This window comes from Plasmodium relictum (genome assembly GCF_900005765.1).
Source record: "Plasmodium relictum strain SGS1 genome assembly, chromosome: 2".
NCBI lineage: Eukaryota > Apicomplexa > Aconoidasida > Haemosporida > Plasmodiidae > Plasmodium > Plasmodium relictum.
Window position 1 is genome coordinate 599,083 of NC_041680.1, and position 18,709 is coordinate 617,791.

Genomic DNA, 18,709 nt, shown 5'->3' on the forward strand with positions numbered 1-18,709 from the left:
AAAAAAAAAAAAAATAGAATACTAAAGGATTTTAATTTTTCCCATTTAAATTATTAATTACTTTGTTCATAAAGCATCCTATTTTTTCTTTGTTAATAATATTATTTTTTAGATAGTATTTGAAATCTTTCACTTTATAATTGTTAATATTGAAATTTTCATTTTCTCCATCTTCTTGTGCTTCACTATCTTCTCTCTTTTCTTCAATTTTATTTTTATCCTTTTTATATTTTATATCACTATCTTTTTCCATTTCATATATTTTCTCATTCTCAATATTTGTGTTTATTCCATAATCTTCCTTATTTTCTTCTTTTTTATAATTTTGTTCTTTATTTCCTTCTTTTTTATATTCATATTCTTCATTTCCTTCTTTTTCATATTCATACTTCTCACCTTCCTCTTTTTCATACCCATATTCCTTACTTCCTTCTTTCTGAGAATCATATTCTTCATTTTCTTCTTTTTCATATTTTTTTACATTTTTATATTCCATATCTCTATTTTTTTTTTCAAATTCCTCCATATTATTTTCTTCTGTTTCGAATATTTCTTCAATATTTCCTTCTTTCTCATACATTTTTTTAATATCATTTTTTTTTGTAACATCCTTTTCAAGATATTCTTCGTTTACATACATTTCATCAAAATATTGTTTATTTATATACATTTCGTTAGTATTTTCTTCTTCACTATTTAATTCTTTATCTTTCTTTGTAAATCTATTTTCTCTTTTTTCTTCATATTTTTCTATTTTGCATTCATTTTCTATGTGATCATTTTTATTTCTTATTTGTATTCTTGAAGATATTGTATATTCTATTATATCTACTTTTCTTTTTTCATTTTTTATTTTTTCTTTAAAGGTGCTATCACTATCTTTTGCCTTGTCTTTTTCTTGTACAGTATTTTTTGGTAATGTGCTGCTTAAAATATCAAGTTTTCTTTCTTTTTTTATGTTTGTCGTTAGGTTCTTATCATTTGCTGAAAATAACATGCTTTTATAATTTAATTCATTATCTTTTTTTAGTTTTGGGATTTCACTTTTCAAAATTTTTTGATTAGAGTCCTTTTGTTGGTTCCTTGTTCTATTTTTTTCTTTATATGGTCCACTTAATGAAATACCTATATTTTTTTTTTCTGATTTATTTATAGATTTTTCTTTATTATTTTTTGTCTTATTTTTCTTTGAACTTTCTCCCATATGACTTCTTTTTACTGATGAACCACTGTTATTTTTATCATCTTTTATTATAGAAACTGTTTTTTTTTCTCCTCCCTTTATATGTTGTGATAATAATATATCATCAGAAATTTTTATTTTTTTTTCCAATTTTTCTTCAGTCGTATTTTCATTTAAATGATTAATTATCTCTTTTGTAGTTCTAAAAAAAAAAATATGAAATAATTATAAAACACAAAATATATATATATATACTGAAAAAAATGATATAAACATATTCAATATATATACTTTTATAAAATGTGTATTAATTTTTTATTTTTTATTATTATTTTTATATAATAAACAAGGATTCTTTCTATGATTTATATAAAAAAAGATATGAAATACAGAATTAACATATACACACAATTATTTTATAATTATTATTATAATACTCTTTTTGTAAGAAGACTTTAGGTATAACAATATCAATGCTTTTTTGATATTGAGATTTACTTGATGTCTCTAAAAATGTTTTGATAGGTATCCCAAGATCCTATATAAGGAAAGGAAATTTAAGTATATATACATAAAAAAAAAAAAAAAATTAAAGCATTATTTATATTTGAATGTACTAAAATGATTGTAGGAAACTTACATCAATTACATAGTAATAATTATGATAAGAATCATTTGGATAGGAAGCATTTTTATACTTATTATTTAAATTTTTCATCAAAAATTCAGAATGGGATACTCCTATTATTTCATCTTCCTTTCCATGTATTAGCAATAGGGGAATATCTGAGTCATTGTTGTTACTAATTATTTGCAAATTTTTGAAATTATCATAAATATTTTCAATAAAATAAGAAGAATAAGAGAAATAATCCTCAACTAATTTTTCTATTGAGATAAATGGAGCATGTAAAATAATTCCTCCTACATTTTTTCCAAGCAGTTTTAAATTGTACACTAATTTTGTTGCTACACCAGTTCCTATTGATCTGCCAAATAATAAAATATTTTCACTTTTCATATTTAGGTTTATCAAAAAGTTATATGCTGCTAATGCTCTTCTATTAATATTGTATTGGTTTGATGAACCTTCTAAATAACAAAGACCAAATCCTACATATTCTATAGCTAAAATATTAGCATGTAAATGACCTTGCAAGTGCAATAACTCTTCATATATTTGTCCTAAGTCGCATGAGTTGCTATGAAAATATATTATTGTATGCTTAGTTTTTAATTCTTTAGAAAAATATAAAAACAAAGCAGGAAATTTTTTATTCTTTAATGATTTTATGTTCTCTTCTTTGTTAAATATTTCAAATGTTTCATCATTCCAAAATTTATTTACATCTATTCCCAATAATTCAGGGATGAATACTAAATCTTTTAAATCTTCATCATACTAAAAAAAAAAAAAGATTAAATATTTTTATTGTGTATTTTATTATTTTTCAAATATTTTATATAATTTTTTTTTATCTATACATTCTTCTATTCTTTTAAATGTTTATTTATAAATATATATTAATTTTATATATTTTTTTTTTACAAGAAAAATTAATATAATACTATATATAAAATATCTTTTAAGTCTATAAATTTTTTTTTTTTTTATTAAAGTGTTAACTATTTCCCTTGTATAAAATATATATAAATTAAGAGTATCAAGATTATATTAGCATTTGTAAATTAAAAAAATTTTTTTTTCTTTTTTATAACAAACACTTGGCTCCGTAGGGCGAAACAAAGCTGTATTTGACAATGAGTTGCCCATATTTGATTGTTATTTATGTTGTTTTAAAAAAAAAAAAAAAAAGTATTTATATATTTCAATAATTAGATCAGAAAAAATTAAGAACATAAATAGTTATTAAAAAAATAAAACAAAATTACAACAAATTAGTATTCATTTTAAATGTTGGTACTTGTTATGTTATTTTTATTAATTCATTATAGTTTTTTTGCTTTGTTGCAAACCTTGAATATTAAACACAATATTTGAATAAGTGTAAAATATGTAATTTATCTTTAGATTAATATGAAAATAATGTTTCTAAAATAAGTTAAATATCATTATTATTTTATTAAAGTAGCTACTTTTTATTTTTTTTTTTTTTTCTTAAGAAGAAATTTGTCTTTGAAAATCGTGTACAGGTTTTTTTCTTTTTTTTTTTGTTGTGTGCATGCATTAATAAATTTTTTTTTTGTATTCATCATTGAAAAAAGAAAAATATTAAAATTTACTTTTTTTAAGATACATTAAAAAAATTTAAAAAAAAAAAAAGAAGAATATAACGATTAAAATGCCATTTTTTCTTTTATAAATTTAATAATTTTTTTTTTTTTTTTTACAACAATTATTAGATCATTCCTGAAAATCATATCTTACAACTTCATTTATTCCAAATGGAAAATTTGCTAATAAATATGAAAGAAAAAATTGAGTTATTTCTTTTTAATTATAATGCATAAAAAAAAAAAAAATTTTATAAATTTTTCCTTTTTAATTTTTAAATTTATGTTTTTCTATATAAAAATATTTATGTTTTTCTTTCTATATTTTGATGTTATATAACAAAAAGAAAAATAAAAAATTAACTATTGAGAAATTCTCTTTTTTTTTTTTCTTTTCAAATTTGTATTATAAAATAAGATACTATAATTAAACTTCTTCATATATAATTATATATAACTTTTATTGTAATACTTATATTTTTTTTTCTTTATCTTCAAATTCTACTTTACTGAAGGCTTATTCCTTGTTATCTTGAAATTAAAAGAATCATTTAATATTAAAAAAAAAAAAAAGAAATTTATCTATGTTACAAAGATCATAAAAAAAAAATCCACAAAACATATATATATATATATATATATAAATATATTATTAGTATTAAAAAATGAAGAAATTTAAGCAGTGAAATGCTCTTTTATATAATACTATTTAAAAATCAGCCATCAACCATTAAGAGAAATATAGAAAAAAATATAAGGGAGTTTAAACAATTTAAATGTTTTATCATTAAAAAAATATAATTTCAAGAATATGTAATTTTAGGATACAGAATTATTTAAATGTTAGAGGGTAATTAGAATACAAAAAAAAAAAGATTATTATTGTAAATGCTACATTATAATTCTACACATTATTTTATAAAAAATTTAATATGAAAAAAAAATTAAAATATATGAAATGTACTGTTCACATTAGTATAAAATTCACTAACATACTAAAAAAAAAAAAAAAAACTATGAATGAATTATCTATTTAAGAAGTGTATTTTCTATTATCTTACAATGTAAAAAAGTATTGTAAACACAGATTTATTTGATAAGCTCGACTTATATTTGAGAATAAATAAATTTATTAATTAAAAGATTATTAAATTAAGAAAAAAAAAATATATATAAATATATTTTCTTAATTATGCTTTTCCATAATTTTAAATTTAAAAAAATATTTTTTTAAAAGAAAAAAAAAAAAAAGGTAAATATGCACTTTTTTAAATAATTTTAATAATTATCGAATTTTTTTCAAAAATATATATTCTTTTTAAAATGTATTTTTAAAAAATATGATTCGCTTGATACTACTTGTCACTGTTTTATGTGAAATAATTTTATGGAATTTTAAAAAAATAAATTCTTTTCGTTTAAGTACAAATGTATCAAATAATAATTTAAAAAATTGTAATATTACTTATAATGTGGCAAAAAGAAAGAAATTTATTTTAAAAAAATGTGAAATTCAAAGAAATTTCAAGGGTAAATTATATTTATCATTTTTTAATGAAACAAATAACAATAAAAAAAAAGTTATTGAAGATAGTGGGGAGGAACAATTAAAAAGTGTTATCAAAGACATTCAGGGAGTATGGAAGTTTTATCTTCCTATATATATAATGGATACAAAATTTGAAAGTCCAAAAGATTATGAATTGGATAAAGATTATAAATTAGATAATTCAGATGATTTTCAAATAACTGATGATAAAAATGGGGAAAACTCTGATGATAATGATCTTAATATATTAAGAGGAGAAAGATTATACCCTTTACCTTTATTTGTTTATAACTATGAACAAATTTATTCAGCTTCTAGTTCAACATATGCCTATTGGTCCAATGAATTAATAAGCAAAAATATATATGAATGCACAGTAAAAATTGTAAATAAAATGAATAGTAAATATATGATTATATTACAAGGTTATTTATTTATATCAGCAATAAACGCTATAAATGATAATAGTATTCGTTTAAGACCTTGTCAAATATTTGGAAATTTATTTTTAGCTAATAATGATACAGTAGAAGAAAGCTCATTGATTCCATCTAATGTAAAAATTTATGATAAGAATGGGAATGAAGTAAAAGACATAATATCAATTTTAGAAAAAAAAATACCAGAATTTAAAAAAGATAAAAAAAAAATTGATGCATTTTTGGGATTAAAAAAATGGAAATTTCTTGGTATTTCAACAGCTTATAGAGTATTAGGAGAGGGGAAAAATATATTTAATATAAATCATATCTTAACAGGAAAAGATGAAAATACTTTTTATAATGTAATGGATTTTGATTCCATAAATAATAATTACGATAAAAATTGTTTTAAACATTTAAAAGATATATTTAATTCTTATTTTGAAAAGCCATCCAATGACATTTTCTCTTTGATCATGACAAATGTAATATAGAAATTGTATTTAAAAAAAAAAAAAAAAGAATAAAATAAAATAAAATAATTGAACAATAAAAATAAATAAAAACAATCAGTAGTAATAGCACAAAGCATTATGTTTAAAATTCTATCTAAATACACATATATTTATATGTTATACATATTATGTATTTTAAATGTATGTCTTAATTTAATAACTTATATATTTTTACTTATGATATCACATAATTATAAAATTTAGTATAATATTAAGTACTTTTTTATATACAAGTTCAAAATATATGCATTCAAATACTTTAACTACATAAATATTACTTGTGCATTATTCATATTTCTCATTTACTTATATATATTTTTTTTTCTTTTTGCAGTTAAAAGAGAAATCTATGAATGGACCATTTTAAAAAAAGAAAAAAATACTTTCTTTTATTCTATCTTTATTTCATGTTCTTCATCTTCACTTTGATTATCGATCCATTCCTATAAATAAATGATATAAAAAAAAAAAAAAAAAAATAATAAATAGATTATTTTTAAATGTTCTTGTATATGTAAGTTGCTTTCTTTTTTATTTTTTTTTTTTTTTGTTATTATATATATAATATTTTTTTAATTTATTTAGTTTCTTACATGAAAAGATTTCAAGCTTGGATTCATTAAAATAGGATGATTATCATCTATGATTTATATAAGAAAAAATAAAGTTATATTTTCTAATAAATATATATATATATATATATATACATAAGAATATAAAATAAAAAAAAGATATAATACCAGTATTCATATTTGAACATTTATTTTCAGAAGCACTTTCTACATTTAATTTTTTATTTTTCTGTATAAAGCGAAAAAAAAATATATATTTATCATAATGATAATAAAATTTAAATAATTATAGTTATATTCTTAAAAGATTTTCGTATATACCCCCGCAGTTAAGCATTGAGCTTTCAGATCTTGCTTTCCATCATAAAAGTATACCTCTAGTTTTTTGTCATTTAGAACAATGTCTTTAAAACACTGTAAAAAAATTTTTTTTATTTTTGTATAAATAGTTTTTCTCTCTATAATTTTATTATTATCTTAATTTAAAAATATGTATATTTCTTATATTATTTTAAGAAAAAGCAATTACAGATACTATCATTTCTGCTTCTTCTACTCCTTTAAACTTAACACAAACAATTCCATTAGGATGTTTCTTGCATTAATAAGAAAAAAAATAAAAATTATAAAGAAAAATTTTCATTTAATTTTTTTTTTTAATCTTTTCATTTATTTAATTTTCACATATTATACTGCTATTGGGTAAACTTTATGTACAGGAACATATTTTTTTATTTCCTAAGAAAAATTTTAAAAAAAAAAAAAAAAGACAAAAAATATATAAAAAATTGAAAATATTACGATTAATATTTTTATAAGTATTTTAAAGGTTTAATGAATACCGTTTCAATCAAATTTCTTATAAAATCATAAAATGGATCTCCTTCATCGTATTTCTATTTTTAGGAAAACAAATAGAAAAAAAAAAATTAAATAAAATAAAAATGAATAAATAAATAATATTTACTACATAAATGTTTTAAATGTAACCTTTATGTATATTAAATCATAAATAAAAAAGAATATATTTTTTTTTTATGTAATTGAATATTTTCTTAACAGTGGCAATTTTTCTTTATATATATATATATAATTATTTTTTTATTATCTACCATTGCATCTTCATATGAAAAAACATTCCTAAAAATGACTATTTTTTTTTTTGTTCTAGTGTAGAATTCTTCCCATTTTTGTAATCTTAATTGCTCTTGTTTTGCAGCTATAATTTTTTTTTTTTTTTTTAAAATTTCTTCTTTCGACATTTTAATCACCTCTTTTTTTTTATTAAATTGAGCTTTTTCTACATGAATCATACAATCTTGTCTAAAATAGAAATTATTAAAGTACTTAATGGCTATATCAACGCTTTGAGTATAAACATAAGTAACTAACGCATCTCCTTTTGTATTATTATTTTCATCATAGTATATTTTTATTTTGGGTTCAGTATTTTCTGCATCAATTTTTATTATTCCTGCTTTTTTAAATACATTATGAATTTCTTCTTTAGTTACATCTTTAGGTAAACCAGTTATATAAACAGAACTATTTTTAATTTTTCTATCGCATAACCCTTCTTTAATTTTTTTTTTTTTTCTTTCCATATACTTTTTTTTTTTTTCTTTTTTTCTTAATTTTTCTAAGTCTAATGTACTTGGTACAATTTTTTCATTTGTAATTTCATCTTTATTGTTATTATCGTTAATTTTATCAACATTCAAATTTTTTTTTAAATTATTATTTGAATATTCACTTGAGTTGATTTCATTGCATTTACTAATTAAATTAAAATTATTTTGAGAATTCGGTATATCGTTATTATTATCATTATTACCATATATATAATTTTTTAATATTTCATCATTAAATATATATTTCCAATTATTTTCTCCTTTTTTATATATAGGTGTCATTATATTAATTCTTTTTTCATTCCAAAATTTAATTATTTCATCAAAATTGTAAGGACCATATGAATTATTATTTAAGTAAATAAGCCATTCATCTTTACTCTTATTTTTCTCTATATTACAATATTTTTTATCTTGTATTAAATTTTTTTCTTGCTTAGTTTGATTTGAATTATTTTGTTTATCCATTTTTTCATTATTTGATACATTTTCCTTTTCAATATTGAGCAAATTATCATTATTTTTATTTAATTCAGGCTTTGTTTCATTTGCTTCTTTCATATTTTAATGTGTATTTCATTTATTTCTTATATTTAAAAATTCATTTTTTAATTTAAAATTGTAGTTTTGTAATATTTTTTATTTTGTAAATCTAATGGGAAAGCAAAATAAAATTTTTTTTTTTTAAACTAAAAATTCAATTTTTTTTTTTTTTTTTTTTATATTAATTATATTTATATAAAAAAGTGATTTTTCATATTTTTATTTGTGAAATAAAGTTAAAATAATAATCTTGAGTTACATTATTTAATATATTTTAAGATATTTGTTAAATGTTTGAATTAAATTTTAACCACAATATATTAAAAGTAGTAAAGCAAATTTACTGGATAAATTGAAATAATCAATAAAAAAGGGATAAAACAAAAAAAGTAATATTCATAGTAAATAAAAACATCTATGACATTTTTTAAATAATAATAAAGATAAAAATTATTAAAAAAATAGAAAAAATATATAAAAATTTGAAATATATGATGAAAATACGGGAGAATTTTATATACCAATTTTTTTAGAAAATAAAAAAATAAAATAAAATAGGATAAAATAATGAGTTTAATATTTTATTTAGTTTAAATTCTAAAATAAATATATATGAAACAATAAAATATTTCGCGTTTAACACCTTTATGATAATATAAAGAAAAACTGAATCGATATAAAATTAAAATGTTTATAACTTTTTAATACATATCTTGAGAATATATATAAGTTCTTATTAATAATATAACTAGTTTTATATATATTATCATTAATTTCTTTTTTTTTTTTTTAAAGTGGTTTATGCTATATCATGGAATGATTTTATTCATACAACCAGGACTATTATATCAAAATCACCTAACGATGTGATAAGAGAAAAAAAATAAATAAATATAATAAAAAATTCTTGAAAAATAGATACTTTTTAAAAATGTATACATTTAAATATTCTTTATAATTAAAATAATGTAAACTTTTTTTTTTCTAGGTAAGATATGTTATAAAATTGCATAGGCCAACTGATACAATTATATTAAAAGTCACTGATAGTACAAATGTAATATATATTCACTATAACTAAAAAATAATATTTTTTACTTTATTGTATATATATATATATATATATATATATATGTATATTTTATTAAATTAATATAGAGTATAATGTATAGATTAAGTAAAAATGACAACTTAAAAAAAGTAGAAGAATTAAATTCTCTTTTTTTAATATGGGGAACAAGTGAAAATAAAAACGAAACATTACAACTAAAACTTAATAGTAAAAATAAATATAGAAAATGCATATGTGTATATTCTTAATATTATAGTATATTTTAATGTATTTTCATTTTTTATTTTTTTTTTAGAAAATATAGATAAAGTGTCTAATGATCAAAAAGTGAAAAAAGTTAAATAAAGAGAAAAAAAAAATTTCAAATTATAATTAAATCAGTAAAGTACTTATTTCCTTTTATATAATATTAAAAAAAATTAATTACATATAATATTCAAAGTTAAAAATATGGTTGTTTTTTTTATTATTATATTTTTAAATTTCTTTTTTTTTTTTGTGTGTGTAGAAGAAAAATATTATTAGAATTTGAAGAAAAAGAAAAATACAATTTAAAAAATCTAAAATATAAATATGTATTTTGATAAAACAATATACATAATTACGATTATTATATAGTTTTTTTCATTATTTATTTTTTCATTTCAGTTTTACAAAAATTAAGAATAAATTAACAAAATTATAGTTATTTCAATTAAAAAAAAAAAATAAATAAATACAAATTTTTCATTTTAATTAGTAAAAAAAAAAAAAATTAAATAAATAAAATAATCATTAACACAAAATTAAAAGGTTTAATTATCAAAATTTAGACTATACTATTCCACATAACATTTTTCATTTCTTACTTTTTTTTAATATTTATTTTAGTAAAATAACATATATAAAATAAAAAGTCAAGTGAAATGCGTATTTAATCATTTATTCCTACCTTTTTTCTTTTCATTCCCAAATTTTTTGCGTATGTAAAATTACGGTATGTTTTATATAGGGAAATATAGAAAACATAAATAAAAAAAAAATATAAAAATTTAAAATTTTAAGATTATTAATAATTTTTTACGGTGTTTTAACAAAGTATCTATTTTCCTTTTTTTATTTTACTTTTTCTCTATATAAATATATATGTTAAAGTATTTATTTATTCATATTATATTCTTGTTTCAAAAAATATATTATTTATAAAAAAAAAAAAAAAAAAAGTAATAAATAAATAAAAAATAAAATAAATAACTGAATAAAAAAAAAATTAAGAAAAAAATAATTAGAAACATAGTTAAATATTAATTTAGCATATAAAGGAAAATGGTATTTTAATGTTAAAAACTTAAAGAGAAAAAAAGAAAAGATTCCTTTTTACCAAATGAAATACATTAAAAAAAATATAAAAATTAAAATCGAATAATATATTATTTAACAAATAAAAGGCTAAAATCATATTTATATATTTGTTTTAATGAAAAAATAAAAAAAAAAATTTTTAAAATGTCTGATGATAAAGTTGAAAATGGAGCATACATCAATAACCCTGAATTTCCATTTAAAAATTTGAATATAGAAAAAATTGAAAAAATAAGAAAAAGTACAAGTTTAAATAATAAAGTTGATAGTCAAAGAGACAAATCCAATGAAGATTCAGAAAAAAAAGAAAATAGTTTTAAACAAAGAAATATACAAAAATTCCAAAGTTTATTAAACAAAAAAATAAGTAAATCTAAGAATTTTATTGAAAAAAACATTGAAAAAATTTCATCATTTAGTAAAAAAAATGATATGTTTATAAAATCAAAAAAACCTTGCAATAGGAAACATATTATCGGCTATGATTTACATAAGGATGACAAAAAAGATTTGAAAGATAAAACATTGATTGAAAAAAAATCCTTAAAAAATAGAAATATAGCAAACGATATAAAAAATAAAAACTTAATTTTTGTGAAAAACAAAAACACAGTAATTGATACAAAAAATAAAAATGCAGAAAATGATATAAAAAAAAATTTTTTATACAAAAAAGATGACAATATTGAAGATAATAAAAAAAAAGTGAAAAAGTATTCTTATCTGAATTTTGAAAGATCTAAAAGCTTAAAAATAAAAAATCAAGATATAAAAAATACTACTAATAATATGAATTCAATTCTTAAAAAGCACAAATCTTTTTTAAATGAAGATATGTTTAATAAAAATTATAAAAATAAAATAAATTCTTATGAAATTAATAAGAAATACCTAGAATACAATAAAAATGTTACTTATTTAAAAAAATATAACAAAAGTGTTCAGGAAAAAAAAAATGAATTGAATAATATGTTATGTAATAAAAATGAAATAGCAAATAAAAATAATTTAGAAGCGTTTGAAAATAAGTTAAAAAAAAATTTATTCAATAATAATAAACTTATAAATGAATCTAATATAAGTAATTACAAACCTGAAAATACTATTGAAGAAGAGAAATTCAAAGAAAGTTCAAATTTAATAACTTCATATAATGAAAAAAATAAAGTAAAAAAAAAATCATTTAATGAAATAGAAAATGAATTTAAAGAATTAGACATATTAGAAAATAAAAATCAAAAAGAATTGTATGATGAACAAAGATATAACAAAAATGTTAATTCTTTAAGTTGTGATTCAGTGAGTAATAAATACGGAAATAAATACATAAAAGAAAATGAAGATAGTTGTATTAAATATAAGAAAGATTCTTATGACAATTATTATAATAAAAGCGAAGTATATAAAACAGAAAAAAAAGACAGATTATATAATAATAATATTTTTAATTCTTCGTCATTAACTAGTAATAGTGATATATATGTAGATAAAAAGGAAGTCTTGGACAAATCAATAAGTTTAAATGACAATTTATCTATTGATACAATGAATAATTATAATTTAACGAATAATAAAGAATGTAAAATAATAAACGAGAAAATAAGACATGATAATAGAATGAGTAATGATAATAAAAGTTTTAGTTATGATATTGAAGAATTTAATAACAAAACAGACCAAATAATAACTTCCGATAATAAACATTTGGAAAATTTTCATAAAAAAGTAGATGAAAAAAGATTTCCAGATCAAATATATTTAAAAAAATTTAGCGAGAATATAAACAAAATTAGATCTTTTGATCAATTACTTTCAGAAAAATTTTCAGACATAACAGATAAAATTGATTCTTCTAATCATATACTTTTGAATAGTTTTCAGAGAAATAGTAATAATTATATTACAGAAAAAGTTAGAGATAAATCTCTAATATCAAGTCATAGTAATGCCGTAAGTGATGATTTTGATTTGAAAGAAAGATCTATATCGAATAATTATTCAACAGAATTTGAAAATAAAATTGCTAGTCCCAAAAATGTTGAGGAATCTAAAAAGGATTCATCAATTAAAAATATGAATGAAACATATAAATTATTTGAAGATAATTTTAGTTTAAAACAAAATTATTTTAAGAGTAATATAAAAGAAAGTAAAAATGAATTTGATGAATTTGAAAGTAAATACATAGAAAAAAAACATAGTGATGAAATGAATGAACATATAAATCATATAGAAATGTTAAATAAAGAAAATGAAAGGAATAAAAGTGACATAAATAATGAAGAAGTTTATAATTTATCAAAATTAAATAATAATTGCAATGAAAATATTAAAACAGTTGGTTCTACCTATTTAGAAAATTATCAAAATACATTCAACTCTTCAAAAATAAATTATAATATGAAGAAATATAATCGTTTTAAAAATGAAAATGAAGAAACAAATTTTCTAAATGAAAAAATGTTCAATAAAGAATATATAAATTCTAAGTGTTATGAAGATCCTCATACAAGAAATTCAGAAAATATTGAAGATATTGACAAAATTCATGTTTCTAAAAATAATTATATACAAGAGACAAACAAAGAAAGATACGAAGAACAAAAAGAGAATGAAGGTGAAAAAAAAGAAAGAAATGATAAAAACAGAAGTGAAGAAATAGAAGAAAAGGAAAAGGATGAAAGGGAAAAGAAAGAAGTTAAAAAAAGAACAGGAGAAATAGAAGAAAAGGGTAAAGAATTAAGATATGATGAAAATTTCCAGAGTGAGGATCAAAAAGAGAAAAAATATGATGAAGATACAGAAGATTATAATAGAAGAAAAAAACAGGATTATGAAGAAAAAGAATATATTGTAGAATTTAATGACAAATATTTTGATAGAAGCAAGAAAAGTAACATATCAAACAAGAAAAGCTCTTATCGTTCTATTGAAAATTCACAGAAAGAAAATAGTCTTTCATTAGAATTAAAAGAAGATTTCGAGAGAAAAAATAAGAGTAAAGTTTTAGATGAGTTCAAACATTTAAGTAATAGTTCATATTCATATCAGAATGATAAAAGCAAAAATGAATATAATTCAGAAAATAATGAAATGAAATTGAATAATCTCGAAGAAGACAAGAACAAAATTTTATATAGCTCAAACGATACATATAATACCGAAATAGTAAAAATATATAGCAAGCAATTATCTAAAGAAAATAGTAATAAAAAACAAAACAAAATTATAAACAAAAAAATGATATTGAAAGAAATCTTTGGTTCAAATTATGAATCTAGTTTAAAAAACAATCTAAATGAATCTAGTAATAAATTAGAGGATGAAAATGAGGAAGAAGAAAGAAAAGAAGTAGAAGTAGAAGTAGAAGAAGAAGAAGAAGAAGAAGAAGAAGAAGAAAGAGAAGAAGTAGAAGAAGAAGAAGAAGAAGAAAGAAAAGAAGTAGAAGTAGAAGAAGAAGAAGAAGAAGAAGAAAAAGAAAGAAAAGAAGTAGAAGAAGAAGAAGAAGAAGAAGAAAAAGAAGAAGAAGAAGAAGAAGAAGAAAAAGAAGAAGAAAGAGAAAAAGTAGAAGAAGAAGAAGAAAGAGAAAATGTAGAAGAAGAAGAAGAAAGAGAAGAAGTAGAAAAAGAAGAAGAAAGAGAAGAAGTAGAAGAAGAAGAAGTAGAAGGAGAAGAGGTAGAAGGAGGAAGAGAAAAAATTTATATACACAAAAAAGTAGAGGAAAACTACAACAAACTAGGAGATGAAAAACCAAAGAGAAAACAAGAGGAAAATACAGAATCGGAAGAGGAAAATGAAGAATATAAATATGAAAAAAAAAAAGAAGAAATAGGAAGTTCACAAAATATAGAGAATAATGAAAACAAATATAATCTTTTTATAAATGATAAATCTTTTTCAAAAGAAATTAGTGAGTGTTCAAAGTCTTCATTTAATAAAACAAAAGATATAGACAAAAATATGTATGTTAGTGAATTAGAAAATGATGAGGATTCTTTAATTAAAAGATATGAAGAAAACTCATCTCCTTTGATATTATCTAAACCTTTTTTTAATAATGGAAATAGTGAAAGCAGTTTTAGTAGAAGTGTTATAAAAGGAGGGAAAAATGAATTTTTAAATTTAAAAAATAATAATTTTTTAGATAAAACGGAAATAAAAGATTTAAAAAATATATCAAAAGATATAGAAACAAAAAATGTTGGTGACTATTTATGTGAATACCAAGATGATGAATATATATCTAAAAAATATTCTATTTTATCATTAAAAAAAAATGAAAGTAGATATAAAAATAATAGAGAAAACATTATTGAAGTAAAAGAAAATAAGGAAGAAGTCAGTGAAGAAGAAATTAGTGAAGAAAAAGTTATTAAAAAAATTAATGAAGAAGAAGTTAATGAAGAAAATTTTATTGGAAAAGTTAATGAAGAAGAAATTAACGAAGAAGTAGTTAATATGGGTGTAAAAGAGCAAGAGGAACAAAAGGAAGAAAATTTAAAAAAAAAAAAAATTATGTATGAAAATGAATCCCAGAAATATGATCATAATTTTGTAAATGAATATAAACCTGAATATTTAGTAATAAACAAAGAAAATGAAAATATAAAGAGTAAAAAAAAAGAAGGAATTAAGAAATACAATAAAATGGAAGCAGAGAAAAATTCAAAATTTTATACATATGAAAAACCTACTGATAAAAAAGAAAAAAAAAGTTCTTGCGCAGACATTAATTCCAACCAATTAGAAATATGTGAGGAAGAAAGAAAAAATATAAATAATTTAAATGATGATAATAATGAAATGAATAACAAAAAAAAATATATTATATCAAAATATATGGATAAAAAATTCCTAATATATAAAGACAAATTATTTCATGAAAAAAATGGTGAAGTAAATGATAAAAGGATGTTATATTTAAATCATGAATCATTACATAACTATGATGACAAATTTAATAATAATAAAGAAAATGGATACCTATATGAATCGATAGATGAAAATTATAATTGCTTAATTAAAGAAAAAAGTGCAAAAAATAATAATTATATAGATTTATATGAAAATGTAAAAAATCATATTATGTTAAATAATAATAAAGATATAAAAAATAATGTAGAGAATAGGAAAGAAGATAACTATTACTTTGATTATATAAAATATAATTGTAAATATTACGATGATAAATATAACGAAGAGAAGATAGATGAAAATGAATATAAATCAAATAAAAGAAAGAGAAAAAATATATTTGAACAAAGTAGTGTGATAGAAAATAAAAATTATAACAAATTTGATATGCATCATAAAAAAAATGAGTATTTTGAGGGAATAAATAAAAAAACTAAAAAAATAGAAAATATGAATAATAGTAATATATCTTATGATTATAGTGAGAGCTCTAAAGCATTATTATTTCACAGTATTAATGAAACAACTAATAGTAGTAACACAGTAGTATCAAAAAGAAGTAAATATATTTTAAAGCAATCTAATTTTTCATCTAATTATGATGATATTCCAATGTTTTTTAACTTTGTTAATTGCTCTTCTATAGTTTTAGGTTCTGAAATAATATATGTAACTGATGAAACATATGGAAAATGCGAAAATATTTTAAAAGATAAACCATTTAACACAAATTTAGAAAAAGGATATTATGAAGATATTTCTAATGATTTATATAGCGTATTAAATAATAATTTAAGTGCAATTGTAAATAACGGTAAATATAATGAAATAAATAGAAAGGAAGATAATGAGAGCATTTTAGGTGATCCTTTTTTAAACTTTAATGAGAATAATTTCGGAAGTTTTAATAACAAATTGACTCCTTTAAATTATGAATGCCCTGGATGGTTAACTAAAAGAAGAATCAAGAAGTATTTTGATTTTTGTGTAATAAAATTGTGCAAACCTACATTAATAAAAGGAATAGATATTGATACTAATAACTTCTTAGGTAACTATGCTCCTTATGTTTCTATTGAAGGTGCGTACATTGAGGATGACATTTTAATGGATTCCTGTTCTTTTTCCAAATACGTAAATAAAATTAAATATGAATATAAAAAAAGAAATGATTTAGTGTTTGGAAATGATTTTTTTCATAAGAAAAATGATGAAAATGATAAAAAATTAAATCAAAATGTGCATGAAATGAATGATAACTTTAGTGATAAAATAAGGAATAACCTACTTAGCAACAAAGAAGAAGTAGAAATAAGAATAGATGGAAAAATCTATTTTAAAAGAAATAAATATTTTTATGAGCCTATATTAGTTAATATTGCTGATAAAATGGATCAAGAATATGAAAAATATATAGAAATTTTAAGACATAATGATGAATTCAAAAATATACAAAGTAATCCCAAATCTAATTCATTTGTCACAAACGGAAATGAATATCGATACATAGATAATAAGTTATATACATTAGTAGATGTAACAAGAGAAATAGTAAATAAGTATCCGGATATTCACATTAATATTTTAAAAAACCCTTTTTTTTATTTAGATAAAAATAAAATAAAAGATATAAAAAATTATAAAAATGACTGCAAAATTAATGGAAACAATAATGATTATATAAATAAAATAAAAAGTAATGATAATAAGAATAATGAAAAAAAAGAAAAAGTAGAAAGCATTGAAGATGATGATTTTTCTTTTATAAATAATTCTTATAATTCCAATGCATTATTTTTAGATAATGATTATTCAATTGAAAAAAAAATTTATAATGATTTACATAAAAAATATCAATGGATATCCATATTAGAAGATGAAAGAATGAATCCAGGATACAAAAATTATAATCACAATTGTTTTAACATAAATACATGTAATAAAATATTTACTCATTTGATTGTGTGTTTACTACCAGATGGAGGAATAAATAAATTAAGAGTATATGGGGAGATAAAAATAAGTGATAAAGAAAGAAAAAAAAATTTCAAAAAGACTATTAATGTATGCAATATATTAGATGGATCAAATATTGTATATACTACTGATGAATTTTACGGAAAGTCAGAAAATATATTAATTGATCAAAATTCTAATTATGTTATGGGATGGCAAACAAGAAGATTAATTAATAGGCCTTTGCGTTATATCGAAAATTTAACATTAAATAATATATCATCTATATTTTCTAATAATAATTATTGTATAATTAAATTGAGTTTTATTACTAATATAAAATATATAGAAATAAATACAATATTTTATGAATATAATTTTCCTTTATGTGTGTCTATAGATTCATGTTATTTAAAAGAAGTACATTCTGAAGAGAAATCAAAGCAAATCAAGTTTTTTAATGAGAATATTCAAAATATCCAGTGGAAGGAGTTATTACCGTTATCATATATTAAAGGAAATCATATAAATTTTTTTACGATTAATAAAACAATAAATAAAATTCCTTCAAATGATATCATATCATCACATCTACGTTTAAATATATATCCTGACGGGGGTATAAATACTATTAAGGCATATGGAACAGTTCTTGAAATTTAGAAAAGGAAAAAAAAGAAAAACTAAAGAGCAAAAATAAATTAGAACAATTAACATAAGTAACTAGTAATATTATTTTTTTATAACTCCTCTTATGTACTTTGAAAAAATTATTT

The 18,709-nt window shown here is 19.1% G+C and overlaps 5 protein-coding genes across 5 annotated transcripts; 3 read left to right on the plus strand and 2 right to left on the minus strand.

The window, feature by feature from the left end:
• Nucleotides 1–31: 31 nt before the first annotated feature.
• PRELSG_0217100 (alpha/beta hydrolase, putative) lies at nt 32–2,957 on the minus strand (the record flags this gene model as incomplete). The annotated part of the gene is made up of 4 exons (XM_028679964.1): nt 32–1,385; nt 1,621–1,721; nt 1,824–2,585; nt 2,907–2,957. 4 exons carry the CDS (start codon nt 2,955–2,957, stop codon nt 32–34), a joined length of 2,268 nt encoding a protein of 755 aa, XP_028535631.1.
• Nucleotides 2,958–4,758: 1,801 nt separating this feature from the next.
• Nucleotides 4,759–6,271, plus strand: PRELSG_0217200 (conserved Plasmodium protein, unknown function; the record flags this gene model as incomplete). The annotated part of the gene is made up of 2 exons (XM_028679965.1): nt 4,759–5,874; nt 6,239–6,271. 2 exons carry the CDS (start codon nt 4,759–4,761, stop codon nt 6,269–6,271), a joined length of 1,149 nt encoding a protein of 382 aa, XP_028535632.1.
• Nucleotides 6,272–6,293: 22 nt separating this feature from the next.
• Nucleotides 6,294–8,668, minus strand: PRELSG_0217300 (RNA-binding protein, putative; the record flags this gene model as incomplete). Its single annotated transcript, XM_028679966.1, has 8 exons — nt 6,294–6,347; nt 6,498–6,544; nt 6,645–6,705; nt 6,798–6,890; nt 7,006–7,071; nt 7,170–7,214; nt 7,319–7,372; nt 7,589–8,668. The coding sequence occupies 8 exons, from the start codon at nt 8,666–8,668 to the stop codon at nt 6,294–6,296; spliced, it is 1,500 nt and encodes a 499-aa protein (XP_028535633.1).
• A 549-nt stretch (nt 8,669–9,217) lies between these two features.
• Nucleotides 9,218–10,067, plus strand: SRP9 (signal recognition particle subunit SRP9, putative; the record flags this gene model as incomplete). The annotated part of the gene is made up of 5 exons (XM_028679967.1): nt 9,218–9,221; nt 9,446–9,516; nt 9,639–9,707; nt 9,809–9,929; nt 10,018–10,067. 5 exons carry the CDS (start codon nt 9,218–9,220, stop codon nt 10,065–10,067), a joined length of 315 nt encoding a protein of 104 aa, XP_028535634.1.
• Nucleotides 10,068–11,207: 1,140 nt separating this feature from the next.
• PRELSG_0217500 (conserved Plasmodium protein, unknown function) lies at nt 11,208–18,596 on the plus strand (the record flags this gene model as incomplete). Its single annotated transcript, XM_028679968.1, has 1 exon — nt 11,208–18,596. The coding sequence occupies one exon, from the start codon at nt 11,208–11,210 to the stop codon at nt 18,594–18,596; it is 7,389 nt and encodes a 2,462-aa protein (XP_028535635.1).
• Nucleotides 18,597–18,709: the final 113 nt, after the last annotated feature.